Below are 22,640 nucleotides of genomic sequence, written 5' to 3'. Positions count from 1 at the left end.
ATGGAATGGTCTGCGGGCGTCACGTTGCGTTTGCAGAGCCCCTGGTGTGCCTAAACAGTAGAAACCCCCCACAAGTGACCCCATTTTGGAAACTAGACCCCCCAAGGAACTTATCTAGATATGTGGTGAGCACTTTGAACCCCCAAGTGCTTCACAGACGTTTACAACGCAGAGCCGTGAAAATAAAAAATCATTTTACTTTCCTCAAAAATGATGTTTTAGCAAGCAATTTTTTATTTTCTCAAGGGTAACAGGAGAAATTGGACCCCAGTAATTGTTGCCCAGTTTGTCCTGAGTACACTGATACCCCATATGTGGGGGTAAACCACTGTTTGGGCACACGTCGGGGCTCGGAAGGGAAGGAGCACCATTTGACTTTTTGAATAAAAGATTGGCTGGAATCAATGGTGGCGCCATGTTGCGTTTGGAGACCCCCTGATGTGCCTAAACAGTGGAAACCCCTCAATTCTTACGCCAACACACCCCTAACCCTTATCCCAACTGTAGCCGTAACCCTAACCACAACCCTAACCGCAACACACCCCTAACCACAACCCTAACCCCAACACACCCCTAACCCTAACCACAACCCTAATTCCAACCCAACCCTAACCCTAAGGCTATGTACCCACGTTGCGGATTCGTGTGAGATTTTTCCGCACCATTTTTGAAAAATCCGCGGGTAAAAGGCACTGCGTTTTACCTGCGGATTTACTGCGGATTTCACCTGCGGATTCCTATTGAGGAATAGGTGTAAAACGCTGCGGAATCCGCACAAAGAATTGACATGCTGCGGAAAATACAACGCAGCGTTTCCGTGCGGTATTTTCCGCACCATGGGCACAGCGGATTTGGTTTTCCATAGGTTTACATGGTACTGTAAACCTGATGGAACACTGCTGCGGATCCGTAGCGGCCAATCCGCTGCGGATCCGCAGCCAAATCCGCACCGTGTGCACATAGCCTAATTCTAAAGGTATGTGCACACGCTTTGGAAAACGCTGCGGATCCGCAGCAGTTTCCCATGAGTTTACATTTCAATGTAAACCTATGGGAAACAAAAATCGCTGTACACATGCTGCGGAAAAACTGCACGGAAACGCAGCGGTTTACATTCCGCAGCATGTCACTTCTTTCTGCGGATTCCACAGCGGTTTTACAACTGCTCCAATAGAAAATCGCAGTTGTAAAACCGCAGTGAAATGCGCAGAAAAACCGCGGTAAATCTGCCATAAATCCGCAGCGGTTTAGCACTGCGGATTTATCAAATCCGCTGCAGAAAAATCCGCAGAGGACCAGAATACGTGTGCACATACCGAAACCCTAACCCTAACCCTACCCCTAACCCTACCCCTACCCCTACCCCTAACCCTACCCCTAACCCTAACCCTACCCCTAACCCTACCCCTACCCCTAACCCTACCCCTACCCCTACCCCTAACCCTACCCCTAACCCTAACCCTAACCCTAGTTCTAACTCCAACCTTAGTGAAAAAAAAAAAAAATTCTTTATTTTATTATTGTCCCTATCTATGGGGGACAAATGGGGGGGGTCATTTACTGTTTTTTTATTTTGACCACTGTGATAGATTATATCACAGTGATCAAAATTCACATTGGAACGAATCTGCCGGCCGGCAGATTCGGCGGGCGCACTGCGCATGCGCCCGCCATTTTGGAACATGGCGGCGCTCGGGGAAGAAGACTGACGGACCTCGCCAGGATCGGTAAGTATAAGGGGGGGAGATCAGGGCACAGGGGGGGGAGATCAGGGCACGGGGGGGCGTCGGAGCACGGGGGGGGAGGGATCGGAGCATGGGGGAGAGTGATCGGTGTGCGGGCGGGTGGATCGGTGTGCAGGGGGGGGGGGATCGGTGTGCAGGGGGGGTGGTTCGGAGCACGGGGGGGGATCGGAGTGCGGGGGGGTTTGATTGGAGCACGGGGGGGTGTGATTGGAGCACGGGGGAGCGGACAGGAGGACGGGGGAGCGGAGCACAGGACGGAGGGGAGCGGACCACCGATCGGGGGGCTGGGGGGGCGATCGGAGGGGTGGGGTGGGGGCACATTAGTATTTCCAGCCATGGCCGATGATATTGCAGCATCGGCCATGGCTGGATTGTAATATTTCACCATTTTTTTAGGTGAAATATTACAAATCGCTCTGATTGGCAGTTTCACTTTCAACAGCCAATCAGAGCGATCGTAGCCACGAGGGGGTGAAGCCACCCCCCCTGGGCTAAACTACCACTCCCCCTGTCCCTGCAGATCGGGTGAAATGGGAGTTAACCCTTTCACCCGGCCTGCAGGGACGCGATCTTTCTGTGACACAGCATATGCGTCACAGGTCGGATTGGCACCGACTTTCATGACGCATACGCTGTGTCACAGGTCGGGAAGGGGTTAAAAACCTGATCATCTGTATATAACCTGTGTGAACAGGGTTCAGAGAGGAAAAATCCATGTGTGCATACAGGGTAGAACAGCTTTTGTGCAGATAGCCCAAGAGGAGTGGTGGAACTCCCCAGTCTTGTAGACACAAGAGAACAATTATGGAAACAGGAACACATGGGCTACTTGCACAGTGAACAAGTCTGTATGATCATGTTCACACACCACCAAGAAACCTGAAGACACAAAAGAGAATAGTAAAACCAAAAACACTCAGTTTGAAAAAATGTTGCAGTAATCCGCAAGTGCTAGTAAAAGATGTAAAAAACAGGGTATTTGGTTGATACGTTTTTTGCAAAAAATGTATACTAAGCTGCTCTACCAATCTTCACGGTATACCCTTATCAGAGCAGTCCTAACTAATGTATGCAATCCCTATCTGATGTATTTAAAAACCTGATCATCTGTATATAACCTGTGTGAACAGGGTTCAGAGAGGAAAAATCCATGTGTGCATACAGGGTAGAACAGCTTTTGTGCAGATAGCCCAAGAGGAGTGGTGGAACTCCCCAGTCTTGTAGACACAAGAGAACAATTATGGAAACAGGAACATTTTTTGCAAAAAACGTATCAACCAAATACCCTGTTTTTTACATCTTTTACTAGCACTTGCGGATTACTGCAACATTTTTTCAAACTGAGTGTTTTTGGTTTTACTATTCTCTTTTGTGTCTAAAGAGACGGAGGGCGCACAGCTCAGGAGATGGAGGCGCACAGCTCAGGAGATGGAGGCGCACAGCTCAGGAGATGGAGGCGCACAGCTCAGGAGATGGAGGCGCACAGCTCAGGAGATGGAGGCGCACAGCTCAGGAGATGGAGGCGCACAGCTCAGGAGATGGAGGCGAACAGCTCAGGAGATGGAGGCGCACAGCTCAGGAGATGGAGGCGCACAGCTCAGGAGATGGAGGCGCACAGCTCAGGAGATGGAGGCGCACAGCTCAGGAGATGGAGGCGCACAGCTCAGGAGATGGAAGCGCACAGCTCAGGAGATGGAGGCGCACAGCTCAGGAGATGGAGGCGCACAGCTCAGGAGATGGAGGCGCACAGCTCAGGAGATGGAGGCGCACAGCTCAGGAGATGGAGGCGCACAGCTCAGGAGATGGAAGCGCACAGCTCAGGAGATGGAGGCGCACAGCTCAGGAGATGGAGGCGCACAGCTCAGGAGATGGAGGCGCACAGCTCAGGAGATGGAGGCGCACAGCTCAGGAGATGGAGGCGCACAGCTCCTCTCTGAGTGAGCACACAGTCTGTAGTAATCCTAGCCTAAGAAGCTGTGCTATGAAGCCTAGGCTTTCTATTGAATCCACATGAACCTATACTGCTCTGTGTGCTGTCAGGAAAACGCTGTGGAAATCGCATTACCTGAGCTGCGCACCTCTCGGGGGTTTGGATAAGAGAGTGTTTGAAAGATTGGTGGGTTTCTCTGGACCACGGACCTCCACTAATCTGCTTGTAATTATTAGAGCAATAAAATGTGGGGGGAAAAAACAAAAGGTTTAGTTACTTTTTTGCTAAAGTAGAGAACACACTTCTCCCGTGCTTCCCCCATACTCTGGAACTCTCTACCCCAACACATCAGACTCGCGCCTACCATAGAAACCTTCAAAAAGAACCTGAAGACTCATCTCTTCCGACAAGCCTACAGCCTGCAGTGATCCTCAACCTACTGAACAGCCGCACAGCCAGCTCTTCCCTCTCCTAGTGTATCCTCACCCACCCCCTGCAGACTGTGAGCCCTCGCGGGCAGGGTCCTCCCTCCTTATGTACTCGTGTGCCTTGTTATCTGCTCATGTTTAATGTATTTGTCTATATTTGCCCGTATTCACATGTAAAGCGCCATGGAATAAATGGTGCTATAAAAATGTATAATAATAATAATAAAAACACACAAATGTCATGAGACCATATCTAGTAAGTTAGGTAGAAGGTTGGTATGACTGTACGATGACTGCACATTTCCAGAGCACAGAAGAATCTGTGGGCTGAACAGACGTTTGGCCATTTTAGATTAGGGTAATAAGAATGCTGTCACTGGCAGATCTAGCTATAAATAAATGTGACACATGGCAGCCATTTGTCACTGCGATGCACAAAGCCAACACGACAGTATAGTCCAAGCCACATAGCAGATTGTGTGTAATATCACCCATTATTACAAGCATTGTTGTTCATGATTGGCTGGCTGCATTTATCTATCATATAGTTTGACAATATAGTAATGAATTACCTTGCAGTCCTATGTAAAACTACTGGAAAGTATCCAGTCTGCAAATAATTTATTGGCTACATGCGGAAGGCATTTTTCCAACTCCATTTACATTGATTGCAATGTAATCTGCTACGAATAATCGCTGTGAAAGTCGGCAAGTGGCTTTATTGTCTGAGCAGTCATCCTCACATGACTAATCATGAACGAAGGCCAACTTCAAAAGTTAAAAGGGACTATCCAGGTCTTTTATTATTTTGCATATGGGGCCAAGAACTAAAAGGGAGGTAGCTGCTAACTATGTGCCTGTTGTGTCCGGACCTTATCTCTGCCAACTCAGAGCAGTCATGGACCGCTCCTGCCAATGATTCTGCGGCTTCCTGCTGATCTTAAATTGACAGAGCAGTGTCTTCTCTTCCACTCTGCTCTGTTGACTGGGCATCTCTGCCGACGTCATGCTGATTTACGGTCAGCTCCCTGCTGCCTAACTGAGGGGAGCAGGCTGTCCATCAGCATATTGTCTATGGTGATGCCCTGTCAACAGAGCAGACCAGAAAGAGAAAGAGCTGCTCTGTTGATGAGAAGTGAAGTTAAGCAGGTAAAAGGTCAACTGAGAGGGCAGAAATTGTCCCAGTTAGCAACTACCTGCCCGTAAGTTCTTGGCCCTATGCACAAAAATAATACAAATTCTCTATAACCCCTTTAAGCAGGTTTTGTTTTTTTTTAAAGATTACACATTGTAGAAGGGGGCTGGCTTAGAAAGTGAGATCAGCAATGATCTGGACTCTCTCACTGTTCCAATCATGCAAAACACAGCAAACGCTCACATGAATCAAGCTCAGGACCGAAAACGCAGTGGAAGAACTAATGATAGAGAGGTAGCGCAGGAGTAAGCACCTGGGCTAATAGCACAAGATTAGTAACTTATGTAACTTCATATTTACAGAACATTTAATACATCTTTGTTTTTTAGGAAACCCCATCTGGCCTTCCACTTATCAAGTTATAGGACATCACCGGGCAGTTTCTTACCTCTGCTTGTTCTGGGGTAGCACATTGGCATCCACAGCAAACATTTTGGAAACAAACACAATGACCGGTGCGTTCTCCTCACTGCAACACTGCAAAAAAGCTGAGAAAAGACAAAAAAAACCAAGATGTATCAAAAAAACAGGTCAAGTTTGAGGAGTGATCGATCGCGCCTGTCTGCACTTCCTGTACTGTCGAGCATATTAGTTCTGTGGCGCCTTGGGACTGTGCTAGCGGTATTTATTTTCTGAAAGATTTAATATAAAAGCTGCAATCGTTCCGAAAAACAAACTCGCCTTACAGAAATTTCCGCAATTTACTCTTCTTTATACCAGATTTATTTACCGCCGGCTCAATACAATGATATGAAATATTCCGCTATTTACTGGGAGCAATGACCTGAGCCTAAGTGCAAACTTCATATTGTCTGCGTTCTCCATATGAAGCTTATCGGCAACATTTCAGCCCGAGCAATGCACGGCCTCAGGAATCAGCCGGGAAATTGTATTTCAGGGTATTTTCTTTTTTAAATTACCCTGATCTAATATGTATTGAATTGTAAAGCGCTGCGGAATATGTTGGCGGCGGCGCTATATAAAACAAATTCATTATTAGATTTATCATTATGTATTTTTACATTCCTCACATAATGTCAATGTAGCATCTTTTCTTCAGAAAACAATAGATGACGTCTATTGTATGTCACAGGTCTTGTACGGACAAATCTGAATTCATGGATTTTTTGCTTTTTATACAAATTTCCTGCTAATTTCAACCCATGTATTGCAAAGGGTGAAATCCGCAGCATAAACGGAGGTGGCAAATGGAAAATCCACAGCACAGGACAATTCTGCTTTGTGTGGATGAGATTTATCAACATCTCCCCCACTCTGCTGGAACCACAACATTCTGCAGGTTTTCAATACCCGTCTGAGCAGACACTCTGCAGTATATCTGCCACACAAGTGAACATAGAAAATCAGGTTTTTGTGTTAAAATAAAAAAAAATATGATATAGTAACATAGTAACATAGTTAGTAAGGCCGAAAAAAGACATTTGTCCATCCAGTTCAGCCTATATTCCATCATAATAAATCCCCAGATCTACGTCCTTCTACAGAACCTAATAATTGTATGATACAATATTGTTCTGCTCCAGGAAGACATCCAGTCCTCTCTTGAACCCCTCGACTGAGTTCGCCATCACCACCTCCTCAGGCAAGCAATTCCAGATTCTCACTGCCCTAACAGTAAAGAATCCTCTTCTATGTTGGTGGAAAAACCTTCTCTCCTCCAGACGCAAAGAATGCCCCCTTGTGCCCGTCACCTTCCTTGGTATAAACAGATCCTCAGCGAGATATTTGTATTGTCCCCTTATATACTTATACATGGTTATTAGATCGCCCCTCAGTCGTCTTTTTTCTAGACTAAATAATCCTAATTTCGCCAATCTATCTGGGTATTGTAGTTCTCCCATCCCCTTTATTAATTTTGTTGCCCTCCTTTGTACTCTCTCTAGTTCCATTATATCCTTCATGAGCACCGGTGCCCAAAACTGGACACAGTACTCCATGTGCGGTCTAACTAGGGATTTGTACAGAGGCAGTATAATGCTCTCATCATGTGTATCCAGACCTCTTTTAATGCACCCCATGATCCTGTTTGCCTTGGCAGCTGCTGCCTGGCACTGGCTGCTCCAGGTAAGATTATCATTAACTAGGATCCCCAAGTCCTTCTCCCTGTCAGATTTACCCAGTGGTTTCCCATTCAGTGTGTAATGGTGATATTGATTCCTTCTTCCCATGTGTATAACCTTACATTTATCATTGTTAAACCTCATCTGCCACCTTTCAGACCAAGTTTCCAACTTATCCAGATCCATCTGTAGCAGAATACCATCTTCTCTTGTATTAACTGCTTTACATAGTTTTGTATCATCTGCAAATATCGATATTTTACTGTGTAAACCTTCTACCAGATCATTAATGAATATGTTGAAGAGAACAGGTCCCAATACCGACCCCTGCGGTACCCCACTGGTCACAGCGACCCAGTTAGAGACTATACCATTTATAACCACCCTCTGATTTCTATCACTAAGCCAGTTACTAACCCATTTACACACATTTTCCCCCAGACCAAGCATTCTCATTTTGTGTACCAACCTCTTGTGCGGCACGGTATCAAACGCTTTGGAAAAATCGAGATATACCACGTCCAATGACTCACTGTGGTCCAGCCTATAGCTTACCTCTTCATAAAAACTGATTAGATTGGTTTGACAGGAGCGATTTCTCATAACGCCCATGCTGATATGGAGTTAAACAGTTATTCTCATTGAGATAATCCAGAATAACATCCCTCAGAAACCCTTCAAATATTTTACCAACAATAGAGGTTAGACTTACTGGCCTATAATTTCCAGGTTCACTTTTAGAGCCCTTTTTGAATATTGGCACCACATTTGCTATGCGCCAGTCCTGCGGAACAGATCCTGTCGCTATAGAGTCCCTAAAAATAAGAAATAATGGTTTATCTATTACATTACGTAGTTCCCTTAGTACTCGTGGGTGTATGCCATCCGGACCCGGAGATTTATCTATTTTAATCTTATTTAGCCGATTTCGCACCTCTTCTTGGGTTAGATTGGTGAACCTTAATATAGGGTTTTCATTGTTTCTTGGGATTTCACCTAGCATTTCATTTTCCACCGTGAATACCGTGGAGAAGAAGGTGTTTAATATGTTAGCTTTTTCCTCGTCATCTACAACCATTCTTTCCTCACTATTTTTTTAAGGGGCCTACATTTTCAGTTTTTATTCTTTTACTATTGATATAGTTGAAGAACAGTTTGGGATTAGTTTTACTCTCCTTAGCAATGTGCTTCTCTGTTTCCTTTTTGGCAGCTTTAATTAGTTTTTTAGATAAAGTATTTTTCTCCCTATAGTTTTTTAGAGCTTCAATGGTGCCATCCTGCTTTAGTAGTGCAAATGCTTTCTTTTTACTGTTAATTGCCTGTCTTACTTCTTTGTTTAGCCACATTGGGTTTTTCCTATTTCTAGTCCTTTTATTCCCACAAGGTATAAACCGCTTACACTGCCTATTTAGGATGTTCTTAAACATTTCCCATTTATTATCTGTATTCTTATTTCTGAGGATATTGTCCCAGTCCACCAGATTAAGGGCATCTCTAAGCTGGTCAAACTTTGCCTTCCTAAAGTTCAGTGTTTTTGTGACTCCCTGACAAGTCCCCCTAGTGAAAGACAGGTGAAACTGTACAATATTGTGGTCGCTATTTCCTAGATGCCCAAGCACCTGCAGATTTGTTATTCTGTCAGGTCTATTAGATAGTATTAGGTCTAAAAGTGCTGCTCCTCTGGTTGGATTCTGCACCAATTGTGAAAGATAATTTTTCTTGGTTATTAGCAGAAACCTGTTGCCTTTATGGGTTTCACAGGTTTCTGTTTCCCAGTTAATATCCGGGTAGTTAAAGTCCCCCATAACCAGGACCTCATTATGGGTTGCAGCTTCATCTATCTGCTTTAGAAGTAGACTTTCCATGGTTTCTGTTATATTTGGGGGTTTGTAACAGACCCCAATGAGAATTTTGTTACCATTTTTCCCTCCATGAATTTCGACCCATATGGACTCGACATCCTCATTCCCTTTGCTAAAATCCTCCCTTAAAGTGGACTTTAGACAAGACTTTACATAGAGACAAACCCCTCCTCCTCTCCGATTTTTACGATCCTTTCTAAACAGACTGTAACCCTGTAAGTTAACTGCCCAGTCATAGCTTTCATCTAACCATGTCTCGGTTATTCCCACTATGTCAAAGTTACCTGTAGATATTTCTGCTTCTAGTTCTTCCATCTTGTTTGTCAGGCTTCTGGCGTTTGCGAGCATGCAGTTTAGAGGATTTTGTTTTGTTCCAATCTCCTCGCTGTGGATTGTTTTAGAAATGTTCTTACCTCCCATCTGAGTATGTTTTCCTGGGTCTTCTTTGTTCAAGTCTAATGTTTTTCTTCCCGTCCCCTCTTCTTCTAGTTTAACGCCCTCCTGATGAGTGTAGCGAGTCTTCTGGCGAATGTGTGTTTCCCAGGTTTGTTGAGGTGTAGTCCATCTCTGGCGAGGAGTCCATCGTACCAGTAATTCACACCGTGGTCCAGGAATCCGAATCCTTGTTGTCTGCACCATCGTCTTAGCCAGTTGTTTGCATCAAGGATCCTGTTCCATCTCCTGGTGCCATGCCCGTCTACTGGAAGGATAGAAGAAAAAACTACCTGTGCATCCAGTTCCTTTACTTTCTTCCCCAACTCTTCAAAGTCTTTGCAGATTGTCGGTAGGTCTTTCCTTGCCGTGTCATTGGTGCCAACATGTATCAGAAGAAATGGGTGGACGTCCTTGGAGCTAAAGAGCTTTGGTATCCTATCGGTCACATCCTTGATCATCGCACCTGGAAGGCAGCATACTTCTCTTGCAGTTATGTCCGGTCTGCAGATAGCTGCTTCTGTGCCTCTCAGTAGTGAGTCTCCCACCACCACCACTCTTCGTTGCTTCTTGGCTGTACTTTTTGCTGTCACTTGTTGCTGTGTGCCCTTTTCTTTTTTGCTTGCTGGTATTGCTTCATCCTTAGGTGTGCCATCTTCATCCTCTACAAAGATTTGATATCGGTTCTTCAGGTGTGTGGTTGGTGATTTCTCCATGGTCTTCTTGCTTCTTTTGGTCACATGCTTCCACTCATCTGCTTTTGGAGGTTCTCTGACACTTTTTTCACCTTCTGTGACCAGTAGAGATGCTTCTGTTCTGTCTAGAAAGTCTTCATCCTCTTTGATGAGTTTCAAAGTTGCTATTCTTTCTTCCAGACCCCGCACCTTTTCTTCTAAAAGGGCCACTAGTCTACACTTCTGGCAGGTGAAATCTGATTCTTCTTCTGGTCGGTCTGTGAACATGTAGCACATGCTGCAGCTCACCATGTAGGTTGTCACATCTGTCATGTTGCTCCTAGATCCTGCTGACTTGCTGTGTGTTTTCCTTCTTGTGTAATCTACTCAGCCAAGCTCTCTTGCAATAATATCCTACAGGCGATGCTTTCCAAGCAGCTGGTCCCGGCTGTACCCAACGATCTTCTAGCTTAGGGAGACTTCGCTTTTCCCAGAAGGCACCTGGAATATGCAAATTAGCCTCCTCAAGCTTGAATTCCTTATACATATATATATTTTAAATTGTTGCAGCATTTTTTCCTCGGTATCACAATCTTTATTATGTTTAAAAAAAGGCCCAGTACTGAGACAAAAATTGCAAGATTTTTTTTTTTTTTTACTAACTTCCTGTATTAGGAAAGTCACACGCACATTAGCAGCAATGAACTGACTCGGCCCCTACGTTTTGTACTGAAGACAATACGCGTGTGAAAAGGTCACTGCGATGTGAGGGGGATCGGGATCAGCTGTGACATCCCCTATTGTGATTGGTGGATCCTGTGTTATCAGCTGTATGTAGAGGATACACCTGTCATTGAAACCCTGCCTCTGATGATAAGGAAACTGCTGTAAACTCCTTCTGTAAGCTGTAAGGACAGGAATGGTGTATATAAAAGCCTCGTTGCCAGTGTGAAAATTTCCAACTTTGCTTTTTAATAAAGTTCGTGATCTGAAAAAAAACACACTGACAAAAGTGGTTTAAAAATAAAAAATAAATGTAGCACAAAAAAATTGATTTAAACAATAGGTATTTTCAGATGACATTTAACCTTTAAATAAGAAGGTAAGGAAAGAAAAAACACATTCTTCTGGGTAATATATGCATTACACTAGAGCTGTGGGTTCACGGCAGTGACGTGTGATCCGTGGTAATGTCACAGAGCCGTGTAGTCCAACAGTAGAAGGTGAAGGGTTACTGAACGTCAGTGATTACACGGGCTCGGACATCACGGCGATGTGCAATACACAGCTTATAGCTAGTGCAGCATCTAATGTGTTAATAGATCACAAAGCGTTTGCTACTGAGCAGGACTTTAATTCAACGTTCCCAAGATTTGCAAAATGGTAAAGTTGCATATAACATGTCATTTTTGCAAACATCCAAAAAAAAAAAAAAAAAAATATATATATATATATATATATATATATATATATATATATATATATATATATATATATATACACACACATATATATATATATATATATATACATACTTTATTCTGAGAATGAGCAGAATAAAAATCTCTCGGCAGATACTGGAAAAATGGATCTTTGTACCGTATTGTGATTGAAATCAAGTCTCCAGACAGATTTATATGGTGTGAGCGCTGACAAAGCAGCCAATCTGCACAAGCACGGCTGCAGTGTAAAGAATGGGGGAAGCAGCAGCTCGAGGCTCGTGGCCAGCACAGAATCAATGATCGCTGGTCCTCGATTGCACAGGGCAATTAGAGCTGGGAATTGTCACATTAATTGTGAGATTAAATGTTCTGCAGATAACGGAAAAAAAAAACAAGGACAGGTAAGCTGTTCTATAGACTTGGCAGCCTGTTCATCTGCCTTGTATTCCTAGAGAGGTTATCCAAGGACAATTACCAGCAGCATTGATGATATCCCGGTAACCTAGAAAATGCAATAAAGCAGCGAAGCGTCCTCAGATGAGCAGGTGAAGACATTGACGTTCCAGATGTATGCGCATTAACGGATCAATAACACTGCTGGGACGGGGTATTCGTGCAATCAGGTCAATAAATCCTAAGAAAATATACTAACACATTAGCTGAAAGGTCAATGTCTTATACAGTGTCCACATAGTGATGGTCCGCACAGAACAGGGCAAAGTCCTATTAATAATATTATTAGGATAAGTCATCAATATCTGATGTGTGGGGGTCCGAGCCTTGGCATGAACGCTTTCCTCCTCCACTAATGCCATCAGTATTCTGGGGTACTGTTCCATTCTCATAAATAAATAGAGCATTTGGCCAAGGAATACATTTTCTGGTCTGATACGTCGTCTGCCGCGGGTGTTGTAGCCTTGCGTGGCAGATGCATGGGATACTTGATTCCATCAAAGCGGAAGCTGCCCTTAGAGATCAGCTCTATGTTCTGGCTCAGAGGCGAGTCTTGGCCCTGGGGAAATCTCAGACACGCACAAACCCATAGAATAACATAAGTACAAATATGATCCTTAAAATCTATGGATACAACTTGTCCGATTAAAAGAATCATGTACACGAGCCCTGACATGGATGCACTTTTGAGAACGAGAGAGTATGTCGGATAGATCCCAAGTGAAGCTGATTGCTCGGGTACGTGTACCTTAATATATTTAGATGTGAATCTATCATGTACCTATATACAGGACAATTCACCAAAAAAGCTCAGCGCACAGGGAAATATGGAAACATGTAGAAAGATGCGCACACACAACTTACGAGTTCAAAAAGTCAATTTTATTTAAATTCTAAAAAATAGGAAATGAAACACAAAAAATTGTGGGCAGGGTTGATAAACAGCAAACTGACCAAAGAGCGGCACCACAGCACAGCTAGGTCAGTATAAAGCATACAAAGGACATAGGACAGACTACGGCAATATGTAGTACTAGATGGAGGCTGCAAAGCCTGCCCACATCGGCACGTCACCACCCTCCCGATGTGATAGCATCGGGCTTCCATCATAGTATTTGGGAGAAAAAATGTACAGACACCACAGCATGGCATCACAAATTATTCTTTCTTTGAGGTGAAAAACTGTATAAAAACAGGTAGGGAAACGTTCTACCCCACAAAAAGAATCTGCAGCTATTCCCTGCTGTAATGTCTGTATACTCTTTTCCTCCCCTGCCCAGGAGCTGTGGTATAATCAGACCATGTTCCTGCACGGTGAGACACAGCCATTACACAGTACACAGCAGGGTCACATTTATAAGATTGTTTCAGCACAGGAACATTTATTAAATGCATCCAATTGTGGAAGTTATTATTATTCCAAGATCTATTGATTACAATGAACTACTGTTCGTGGGAAAAAAATCTTAAAGAAAATTAACTTTTTAACTCCTAAGTTCTGTGTGCGCATCCTTCTATATGCCTCCAGAGTATGTTGGCTGTAAAGCAGGACTCATTTACAGGTCATGGAAATGTCTGACCCTTACCAGGCAGACCAATGCCATGTTTAGGCCTCACCATCTGCAGTGGAACGTCATACTAAAATTTAAACTCTTTCTCAATTTTCCTTTTTCATCCGCGTGAACCCAATATAAAGTTACAAAAAGTATCAAATCAGTTAATCGTGTTTCACAGCTTCGCAATTTTCCTGTGGGAATCGTGTGGAATTTTCAATTCATAAGCGTAAAAGTTAATTTATTGCTTTAATCACAGCGATGCCAAATTTCTATTGCAAACCTCAGGTGACTCCGTACAGTCACCGAAGCTTTAGCCTGTAAAGAGGTCTTCCAGGCCGTCCACCCTCACCATACCAATTAAAATACTTGGCTGATGATTGTGTGTCGGAGGTAATGCGGCACAAGGCCAACAGCTCAGAGAAGTAAGCATGCCCTACGTACAGACCGAGGTTTGACATGCGCCTAACAGGAATGCTTCACATATGACCACTCCAAATACAGGTCTGACTAATATCCCTAAGGTCTGGGAACATCATCATAGGCCCTGCCCTCTTGGGCATCAGCAAGTCATATAGTGAGTGCAGGAAGAAGCCAAGAAGCCTTGACCTGACTTTGCAGTGTCTGAGTGTCTCCACCTCCTTGACGTGAGACCCAATTAGCAAATAATGTGAGCGGCCATCAAACTTCTTTTTAGATTAGTTAAACATGACTTGGGGCAACTGACACCACCTGTGGAAAATTGCTGAAAAGAAACTATTGGGTAGTGGTGAAGCTTTGGAGGGCAAAAACCTGCTCACAAGTCCCCTTTAACAAGATGCTGAAATAGAAGAAGGCCTAAAGTGTAACATCCACAGACTTCCCAGAGCAATGCAAGATAAAACCCAGCAAAAAGGTTTAAGAGTTCAATAACTGTCCAGCTGAGACTTAACGGGAAGCTTTCCATAGAAAACAACAAATCAATCCCCCTAATGTTCTCCATTTGTAATATAAGCCGGCGTGTTTACAAGAAACGAGTGCAAAACAATGTCTTATCACTTGTCCCAAGGAATTCAATGCTGAAAGAAAAGTTTGCCCTCAGCGGGAAGAAATGTCCATCCTGGAGGTTTGTACTCGGGTAATCCTCATGGAGGGTCCCAGATTTACCTGGCACTTTTCCCAAAACACTGCGCACAGGCACATTAACACATTCAGAGAGCACAGAATAAGTGCTCAGAATCATGAACACAAACCAAACCCAATGGTTCCTTCAACAAGGACAATAAATAATCCATTTAGCTAGCAATAGCTCCATTACACCTGCAATACAAGGGCGGTCTTAATACAAGAAGGACGGGTACCTGCAAAAGGGACGCTTGGCGAGAGATTCCCTCTGCAACTATAAAAAATCCAAAACTACCCACCCCAATGGGAGAACAGACGCCTCAAAGTATCAGACATTCTCCTACTGTGATATACACGGGCAACAAAGTACAAGGTATGTCCAAAGACAATTAACCATGTCGAGCAAGACATGCTTTGGCATAAATGCCCAAAGAAAATTTTCAAAAAGTTAGTTTTGAATTCTAAAAATTATTTTCTTTTTAGTTGAGAAGCATACCAAATAGTTTTAGAGCCCATGTCAAGTTACTCAACAAATACTGCATTTTTCGGACTATAAGACGCACCTTACCATAAGACGCACCCAAGGTTTAGACGGCAGAAAATAAGAAAAACAGAATAGGGAGGTAATGAATCTATTGTTAGTGTCTCTCTGCAATGTCTGTTATACACACACAGCAATGCTACATGCACATATACAGACAGCTCAGCTACATATGCACATAAACATACACACACATCTAATTTATAACAAGATTAGATTAAAAAAAATCTAATCTTGTTATAAATGAGCTATGTATCCAACTTTGGATTCTAGGTTTTAGAATGTCATTACTGGATTCTAGGTTTTAGAATGTCATTACTGTACATTGTACTGTAAATCACTTGCAGATCTGCAAGGCAAAAAACGCTGCGGATACGAAGGAAATCCGCAACGTGTGCACATATCCTTATCATTATACCTACTATATATTGTGATAGGATTTGGAGAGCTGATAATAGTCCTTTAACTCAAGCAACTTTCTAGTCATGTGATCAGTCACAAGACCTGTAAGGCCCTGTAACCTGCTCAGCTCCGGCAGTCTCCCTTCTGTCCAGGAAGCTTCCTGTCCTGCTCTGCACCAATCACATAGATCAGTGTCAGACAGGAGGCGAGAAGGCAGCTCTCTCTGCGATTGGGAAGGACGCGGTGTCAGTGTTCTCCAACACAGGACGATGCCTCCAGACTATAAGACACACACTTTTTAACCCCTTCATAACCCAGCCTATTTTGACCTTAAAGACCTTGCCGTTTTTTGCAATTCTGACCAGTGTCCCTTTATGAGGTAATAACTCAGGAACGCTTCAACGGATCCTAGCGGTTCTGAGATTGTTTTTTGTGACATATTGGGCTTCATGTTAGTGGTAAATTTAGGTCAATAAATTCTGCGTTTGTGATAAAAACGGAAATTTGGCAAAAATTTTGAAAATTTCGCAATTTTCACATTTTGAATTTTTATTCTGTTAAACCAGAGAGTTATGTGACACAAAATAGTTAATAAATAACATTTCCCACATGTATACTTTACATCAGCACAATTATGGAAACAAATTATTTTTTTGCTAGGAAGTTATAAGGGTTAAAATTTGACCAGCGATTTCTCATTTTTACAACGAAATTTACAAAACCATTTTTTTTAGGGACCACCTCACATTTGAAGTCAGTTTGAGGGGTCTATATGGCTGAAAATACCCAAAAGTTACACCATTCTAAAAAAATGCACCCCTCAAGGTACTCAAAACCACATTCAAGAAGTTTATTAACCCTTCAGGTGCTTCACAGCAGCAGAAGCAACATGGAAGGAAAAAATGAACATTTAACTTTTTAGTCACAAAAATTATCTTTTAGCAACAATATTTTTATTTTCCCAATGGTAAAAGGAGAAACTGAACCACGAAAGTTGTTGTCCAATTTGTCCTGAGTACGCTGATATCTCATATGTGGGGGTAAACCACTGTTTGGGCACATGGTAAGATTCGGAAGGGAAGGAGCGCCATTTGACTTTTTGAATCAAAAATTATCTCCATCGTTAGCGGACACCATGTCGCGTTTGGAGAGCCCTTGTGTGCCTAAACATTGGAGCTCCCCCACAAGTGACCCCATTTTGGAAACTAGACCCCCCGAGGAACTTATCTAGATGCCTAATGAGCACTTTAAACCCTCAGGTGCTTCACAAATTGATCTGTAAAAATGAAAAAGTACTTTTTTTTCACAAAAAAATTATTTTCGCCTCAATTTTTTCATTTTCACATGGGCAATAGGATAAAATGGATCGTAAAATGTGTTGGGCAATTTCTCCCGAGTACACTGATACCTCATGTGGGGGTAAACCACTGTTTGGGCACATGGTAAAGCTCGGAAGGGAAGGAGCGCCATTTGACTTTTTGAATGGAAAATTAGCTCCAATTGTTAGCGGACACCATGTCGCGTTTGGAGAGCCCCTGTGTGCCTAAACATTGGAGCTCCCCCACAAGTGACCCCATTATTGAAACTAGACCCCCCCAAGGAACTTATCTAGATGCATATTGAGCACTTTAAACCCCCAGGTGCTTCACAGAAGTTTATAACGCAGAGCCATGAAAATAAAAAATAATTTTTCTTTCCTCAAAAATTATTTTTTAGCCTGGAATTTCCTATTTTGCCAAGGGTAATAGGAGAAATTGGACCCCAAATGTTGTTGTCCAGTTTGTCCTGAGTACGCTGATACCCCATATGTGGGGGTAAACCACTGTTTGGGCGCACGGCAGGGCTTGGAAGGGATGGCACGCCATTTGGCTTTTTAAATGGAAAATTAGCTCCAATCATTAGCGGACACCATGTCACTTTTGGAGAGCCCCTGTGTGCCTAAACATTGGAGTTCCCCCAGAAATGACCCCATTTTGGAAAATAGACCCCCAAATGAACTAATATAGATGTGTGGTGAGGACTTTGAACCCCCAAGTGCTTCACAGAAGTTTATAACGCAGAGCCATGAAAATAAAAAAAAAAATTATTTTCTCAAAAAAGATTTTTAGCCCGCAATTTTTTATTTTCCCAAAGGTAACAGGAGAAATTTGACCCCAAAAGTTGTTGTCCAGTTTCTCCTGAGTACGCTGATACCCCATATGTGGGGGTAAACCACTGTTTGGGCACATGCCGGGGCTCGGAAGTGAAGTAGTGATGTTTTGAAATGCAGACTTTGATGGAATGCTCTGCGGGCGTCACGTTGCGTTTGCAGAGCCCCTGATGTGGCTAAACAGTAGAAACCCCCCACAAGTGATCGCATTTTGGAAACTAGACCCCGAAAGGAACTTATCTAGATGTGTGGTGAGCACTTTGAACCCCCAAGTGCTTCACAGAAGTTTATAATGCAGAGTCGTGAAAATAATAAATACATTTTCTTTCCTCAAAAATAATTATTTAGCCCAGAATTTTTTAATTTTCCCAAGGGTAACAGGAGAAATTTGACCCCAATATTTGTTGTCCAGTTTCTCCTGAGTATGCTGATACCCCATATGTGGGGGTAAACCACTGTTTGGGCACATGCCGGGGCTCGGAAGTGAAGTAGTGACGTTTTGAAATGCAGACTTTGATGGAATGCTCTGCGGGCGTCACGTTGCGTTTGCAGAGCCCCTGATGTGCCTAAACAGTAGAAACCCCCCACAAGTGACCCCATTTTGGAAACTAGACCCCGAAAGGAACTTATCCTTTGAACCCCCAAGTGCTTCACAGAAGTTTATAATGCAGAGCCGTGAAAATAATAAATACGTTTTCTTTCCTCAAAAATAATTATTTAGCCCAGAATTTTTTATTTTCCCAAGGGTTACAGGAGAAATTGGACCCCAAAAGTTGTTGTCCAGTTTCTCCTGAGTACGCGGATACCCCATGTGTGGGGGTAAACTACTGTTTGGGCGCACGTCGGGGCTCGGAAGTGAGGGAGCACCATTTGACTTTTTGAATACAAGATTTGCTGGAATCAATGGTGGCGCCATGTTGCGTTTGGAGACCCCTGATGTGCCTAAACAGTGGAAACCCCTCAATTCTACCTCCATCACTAACCCCCCCACACCCCTAACCCTAATCCCAACTGTAGCCATAACCCTAACCACAACCCTAATTCCAACCCTAACCCTAAGGCTACGTGCCCACGTTGCAGATTCATGTGAGATTTTTCAGCATCATTTTTGAAAAATCCGCGGGTAAAAGGCACTGCGTTTTACCTGCGGATTTACCGCGTATTTCCAGCGTTTTTTTGTGCGGATTTCACCTGTGGATTCCTATTGAGGAACAGGTGTAAAACGCTGCGGAATCCGCACAAAGAATTGACATGCTGCGGAAAATACAACGCAGCGTTTCCGCGCGGTATTTTCCGCACCATGGGCACAGCGGATTTGGTTTTCCATAGGTTTACATGGTACTGTAAACCTGATGGAACACTGCTGCGAATCCGCAGTGGCCAATCCGCTGCGGATCCGCAGCCAAATCCGCACCGTGTGCACATAGCCTAATTCTAAAGGTATGTGCACACACTGCGGAAAACGCTGCGGATCTGCAGCAGTTTCCCATGAGTTTACAGTTCAATGTAAACCTATGGGAAACAAAAATCGCTGTACACATGCTGCAGAAAAACTGCACGGAAACGCAGCGGTTTACATTCTGCAGCATGTCACTTGTTTCTGCGGATTCCGCAGCGGTTTTACAACTGCTCCAATAGAAAATCGCAGTTGTAAAACCGCAGTGAAATGCGCAGAAAAACCGCGGTAAATCCGCGATAAATCCGCAGCGGTTTAGCACTGTGGATTTATCAAATCCGCAGCGGAAAAATCCGCAGAGGAACAGAATACGTGTGCACATACCGAAACCCTAACCCTACCCCTACCCCTAACCCTAACCCTATTCTAACCTTAGTGGGAAAAAAAAAATCTTTATTTTTTTATTGTCCCTACCTATGGGGGTGACAAAGGGGGGGGGGGGGTCATTTATTATTTTTTTTACTTTGATCACTGTGATAGATGATATCTCAGTGATCAAAATGCACTTTGGAACGAATCTGCCGGTCGGCAGATTCGGCGGGCGCACTGCGCATGAGCCCGCCATTTTGGGAGATGGCGGCGCCCAGGGAGAAGACGGACGGACCCCGGCAGGATCGGTAATTATGATAGGGTGGGGAGGAGCATGGGGGGAGGGGGATCGGAGCATGGGGGGGGGATCGGAGCGCGGGGGGGGTGGAACGGAGCACGGGGGTGGATGATGCACGGGGGGTGGATCGGAGTGCAGGGGGGTTGGATCGGAGCACGGGGGGGTGATTGGAGCACGGGGGGAGCGGACAAGAGCACGGGGGGAGCGGAGCACAGGACGAAGCAGTGCATAGCACCGATCGGAGGACTGGGGGGGGGGGGCGATCGGTGGGGTGGGGTGGGGGCACATTAGTGTTTCCAGCCATGGCCGATGATATTGCAGCATCGGCCATGGCTGGATTGTAATATTTCACCAGTTATAATAAGTGAAATATTACAAATCGCTCTGATTGGCAGTTTCACTTTCAACAGCCAATCAGAGCGATCGTAGCCACGGGGGCTGAAGCCACCCCCCCTGGGCTAAACTACCACTCCCCCGTCCCTGCAGATCGGGTGAAATGGGAGTTAACCCTTTCACCGGATCTGCAGGGACGCGATCTTTCCATGACGCCACATAGGCGTCACAGGTCGGATTGGCACCGACTTTCATGACGCCTACGTGGCGTCAAAGGTCGGGAAGGGGTTAATAAAAAAATTTCCTTGTTAAAAAACATGTCTTATAGTCAGACAAATACGGTAACAGAAAGTAATGCTTTACTTTTTTTGTACATTTTGAGGTCCCAAATATGAGTTGTGTGATTTATAAAGTTGCCACAACAACAATAAAAAAACCATTTTTAGTGTTACAAACCCAATTCCCAAAGAGTGGGGACGCAGTGTAAGATGTAAAAAAAAATGCAATAGTTTTGAAATTTCTTAGTCCTATTTTATGCACAATAGAACAGATAAGATGGTGAAGATTATTAGACATGTTCTCATTTTAGTTTACAGATTACAGTACCTCATTTAGATATTGATGGCAGCAGCACATTTCAAAAAAGCTATTTCGAGGCCACGTGTCCTGATAAGCTGGATGGTCCCGCACCTCTCGAATCTGCAGGACACGGCGTCTATGCTTTCCATAGAGAATTCTACATTTTGATTCTTCTGACCACGGATGTTTTCAATTTTTTTTCCTCAGTCCATTACAAACGACCTTTAGCCTGGAGAAGACAGCAGCATTTCTGGATGATGTTGATTTATGGATTTTTCTTTGCAAGATAAATTTTTAACTTGCATTTGTGGTTTGTCCAGCGAACTATGATCACATACAATGATTTCTGGAAGTATTCCTGAGCCCATGCAATGATTTGCATGACCAAATCGTGTCAATTTCTAATGCAGTACCACAGGAAGGCTTGAAGATCACGAGCATCCAATATTGACCGTTGGCCTTGTCCCTTGTGCACATGAATTTCTCCATATTCTCTGAATCTTTTGATGATATTGTATACTGCAGCTTGTGGGACATTCAAGTCTTTACAACATTACATTGAGGAATTTTTTTCTGAAATTGTTCCACAGTCTTAATACACAGTTCACAGATTTGTGACCCTCTGACCATCTTTGCTTCTGAGACTCTGCCTCTCTAGCTTGCACATTTTATACACAGTCATGTGACTTGAATATTGACCCTCCAGCTGTTTATTTTATTTGAAACACTTACGTTTCCAGCCTTTTGTTAATCCATTTCCAACTTTTGTTGCTGCCATAAATTTCTAGATGAGTTAGTTTTTTTTCTACTGAAAAGAAAAAATGTTTAACTTTCACCTACTGAGAAGTGTATTATGTTCTATTGTGAATATAATATGACTATGAGATTTCCAAATCATTGCATTCTTGTTTTGTACACATTTCTCAAAGTGACCCAACAAAGGTGCAATTAGGAAAAACACAAAAATTGAGCTTGGATTAAGTTGGTATACATGCTGCACGTAAACACGTGTTCACATTGGCCACAAAGAATACAAACCCTACAAGAAACAAAATGAGTAAAAAATCCTGCTGTAAATAAATAAGTAAAAAGCAAAAGTGCATTCAAATAACACGGGGTTCTTAGTAATACTGTTTTTGATCAAAAATAGCATAAAAGCCATCCCACCATCGTCACGGTGCCCCTGATCGGGACGGTCCTACACTGTCTAATATTAACAACCATGTGTCAGAGTTGACCTCAATGTGTGAATAAGGGCAGACAAAAGGACAGGGTCCCAATCTATCGACACCAGTCTGAGGAAGATTTTAAAATGTAGTTTCCAGCTCAGGAGAGGGAGGCCACAACCCGGCTTGCACAGAAAGCAAAAATACAAAGAAAAAAACAAAAGAAAACCTACAAGAAACAAAATAAGCAACAAAAACCCTGCTGTAACCGTCCCGATCAGGGGCACCTTGTAGACGGTGGGATGGCTTGCAGGTTTTGGGCGCTTTGTGGCCAATGTGAACAAGTGTTTGTGTGCTGCGTGTATACCAACTTAATCCAAGCTCAACTTTTGTGCTTTTTCTTTGTATTTTTGTAAAAAAAAAAAAAAATCTATTGTGGAATTGCACTTTTTTTCTGCATTTTCACAACAGTTGGAATTGTTTTCCAGTACACTATATGCTAAAATTA

The 22,640-nt window shown here is 43.5% G+C and overlaps 1 protein-coding gene across 2 annotated transcripts in view; it reads right to left on the bottom strand.

The window, feature by feature from the left end:
* The window catches only part of EFL1 (elongation factor like GTPase 1), a 488,390-nt gene that overhangs the window by 341,713 nt on the left and 124,037 nt on the right, over window positions 1–22,640 (bottom strand). For both annotated transcript variants that reach the window (XM_069766104.1, XM_069766103.1), the window contains exon 12: window positions 5,687–5,786. In XM_069766104.1, the coding sequence (XP_069622205.1) occupies window positions 5,687–5,786 (100 nt within the window). The remainder of the gene's footprint in view (window positions 1–5,686; window positions 5,787–22,640) is intronic.

The sequence above is a fragment of the Ranitomeya imitator genome, chromosome 4, assembly GCF_032444005.1.
Source record: "Ranitomeya imitator isolate aRanImi1 chromosome 4, aRanImi1.pri, whole genome shotgun sequence".
Taxonomy (NCBI): domain Eukaryota; kingdom Metazoa; phylum Chordata; class Amphibia; order Anura; family Dendrobatidae; genus Ranitomeya; species Ranitomeya imitator.
The sequence above is the reverse complement of the archived record's forward strand: the minus strand, read 5'-3'. Positions and strand labels throughout refer to the sequence as shown.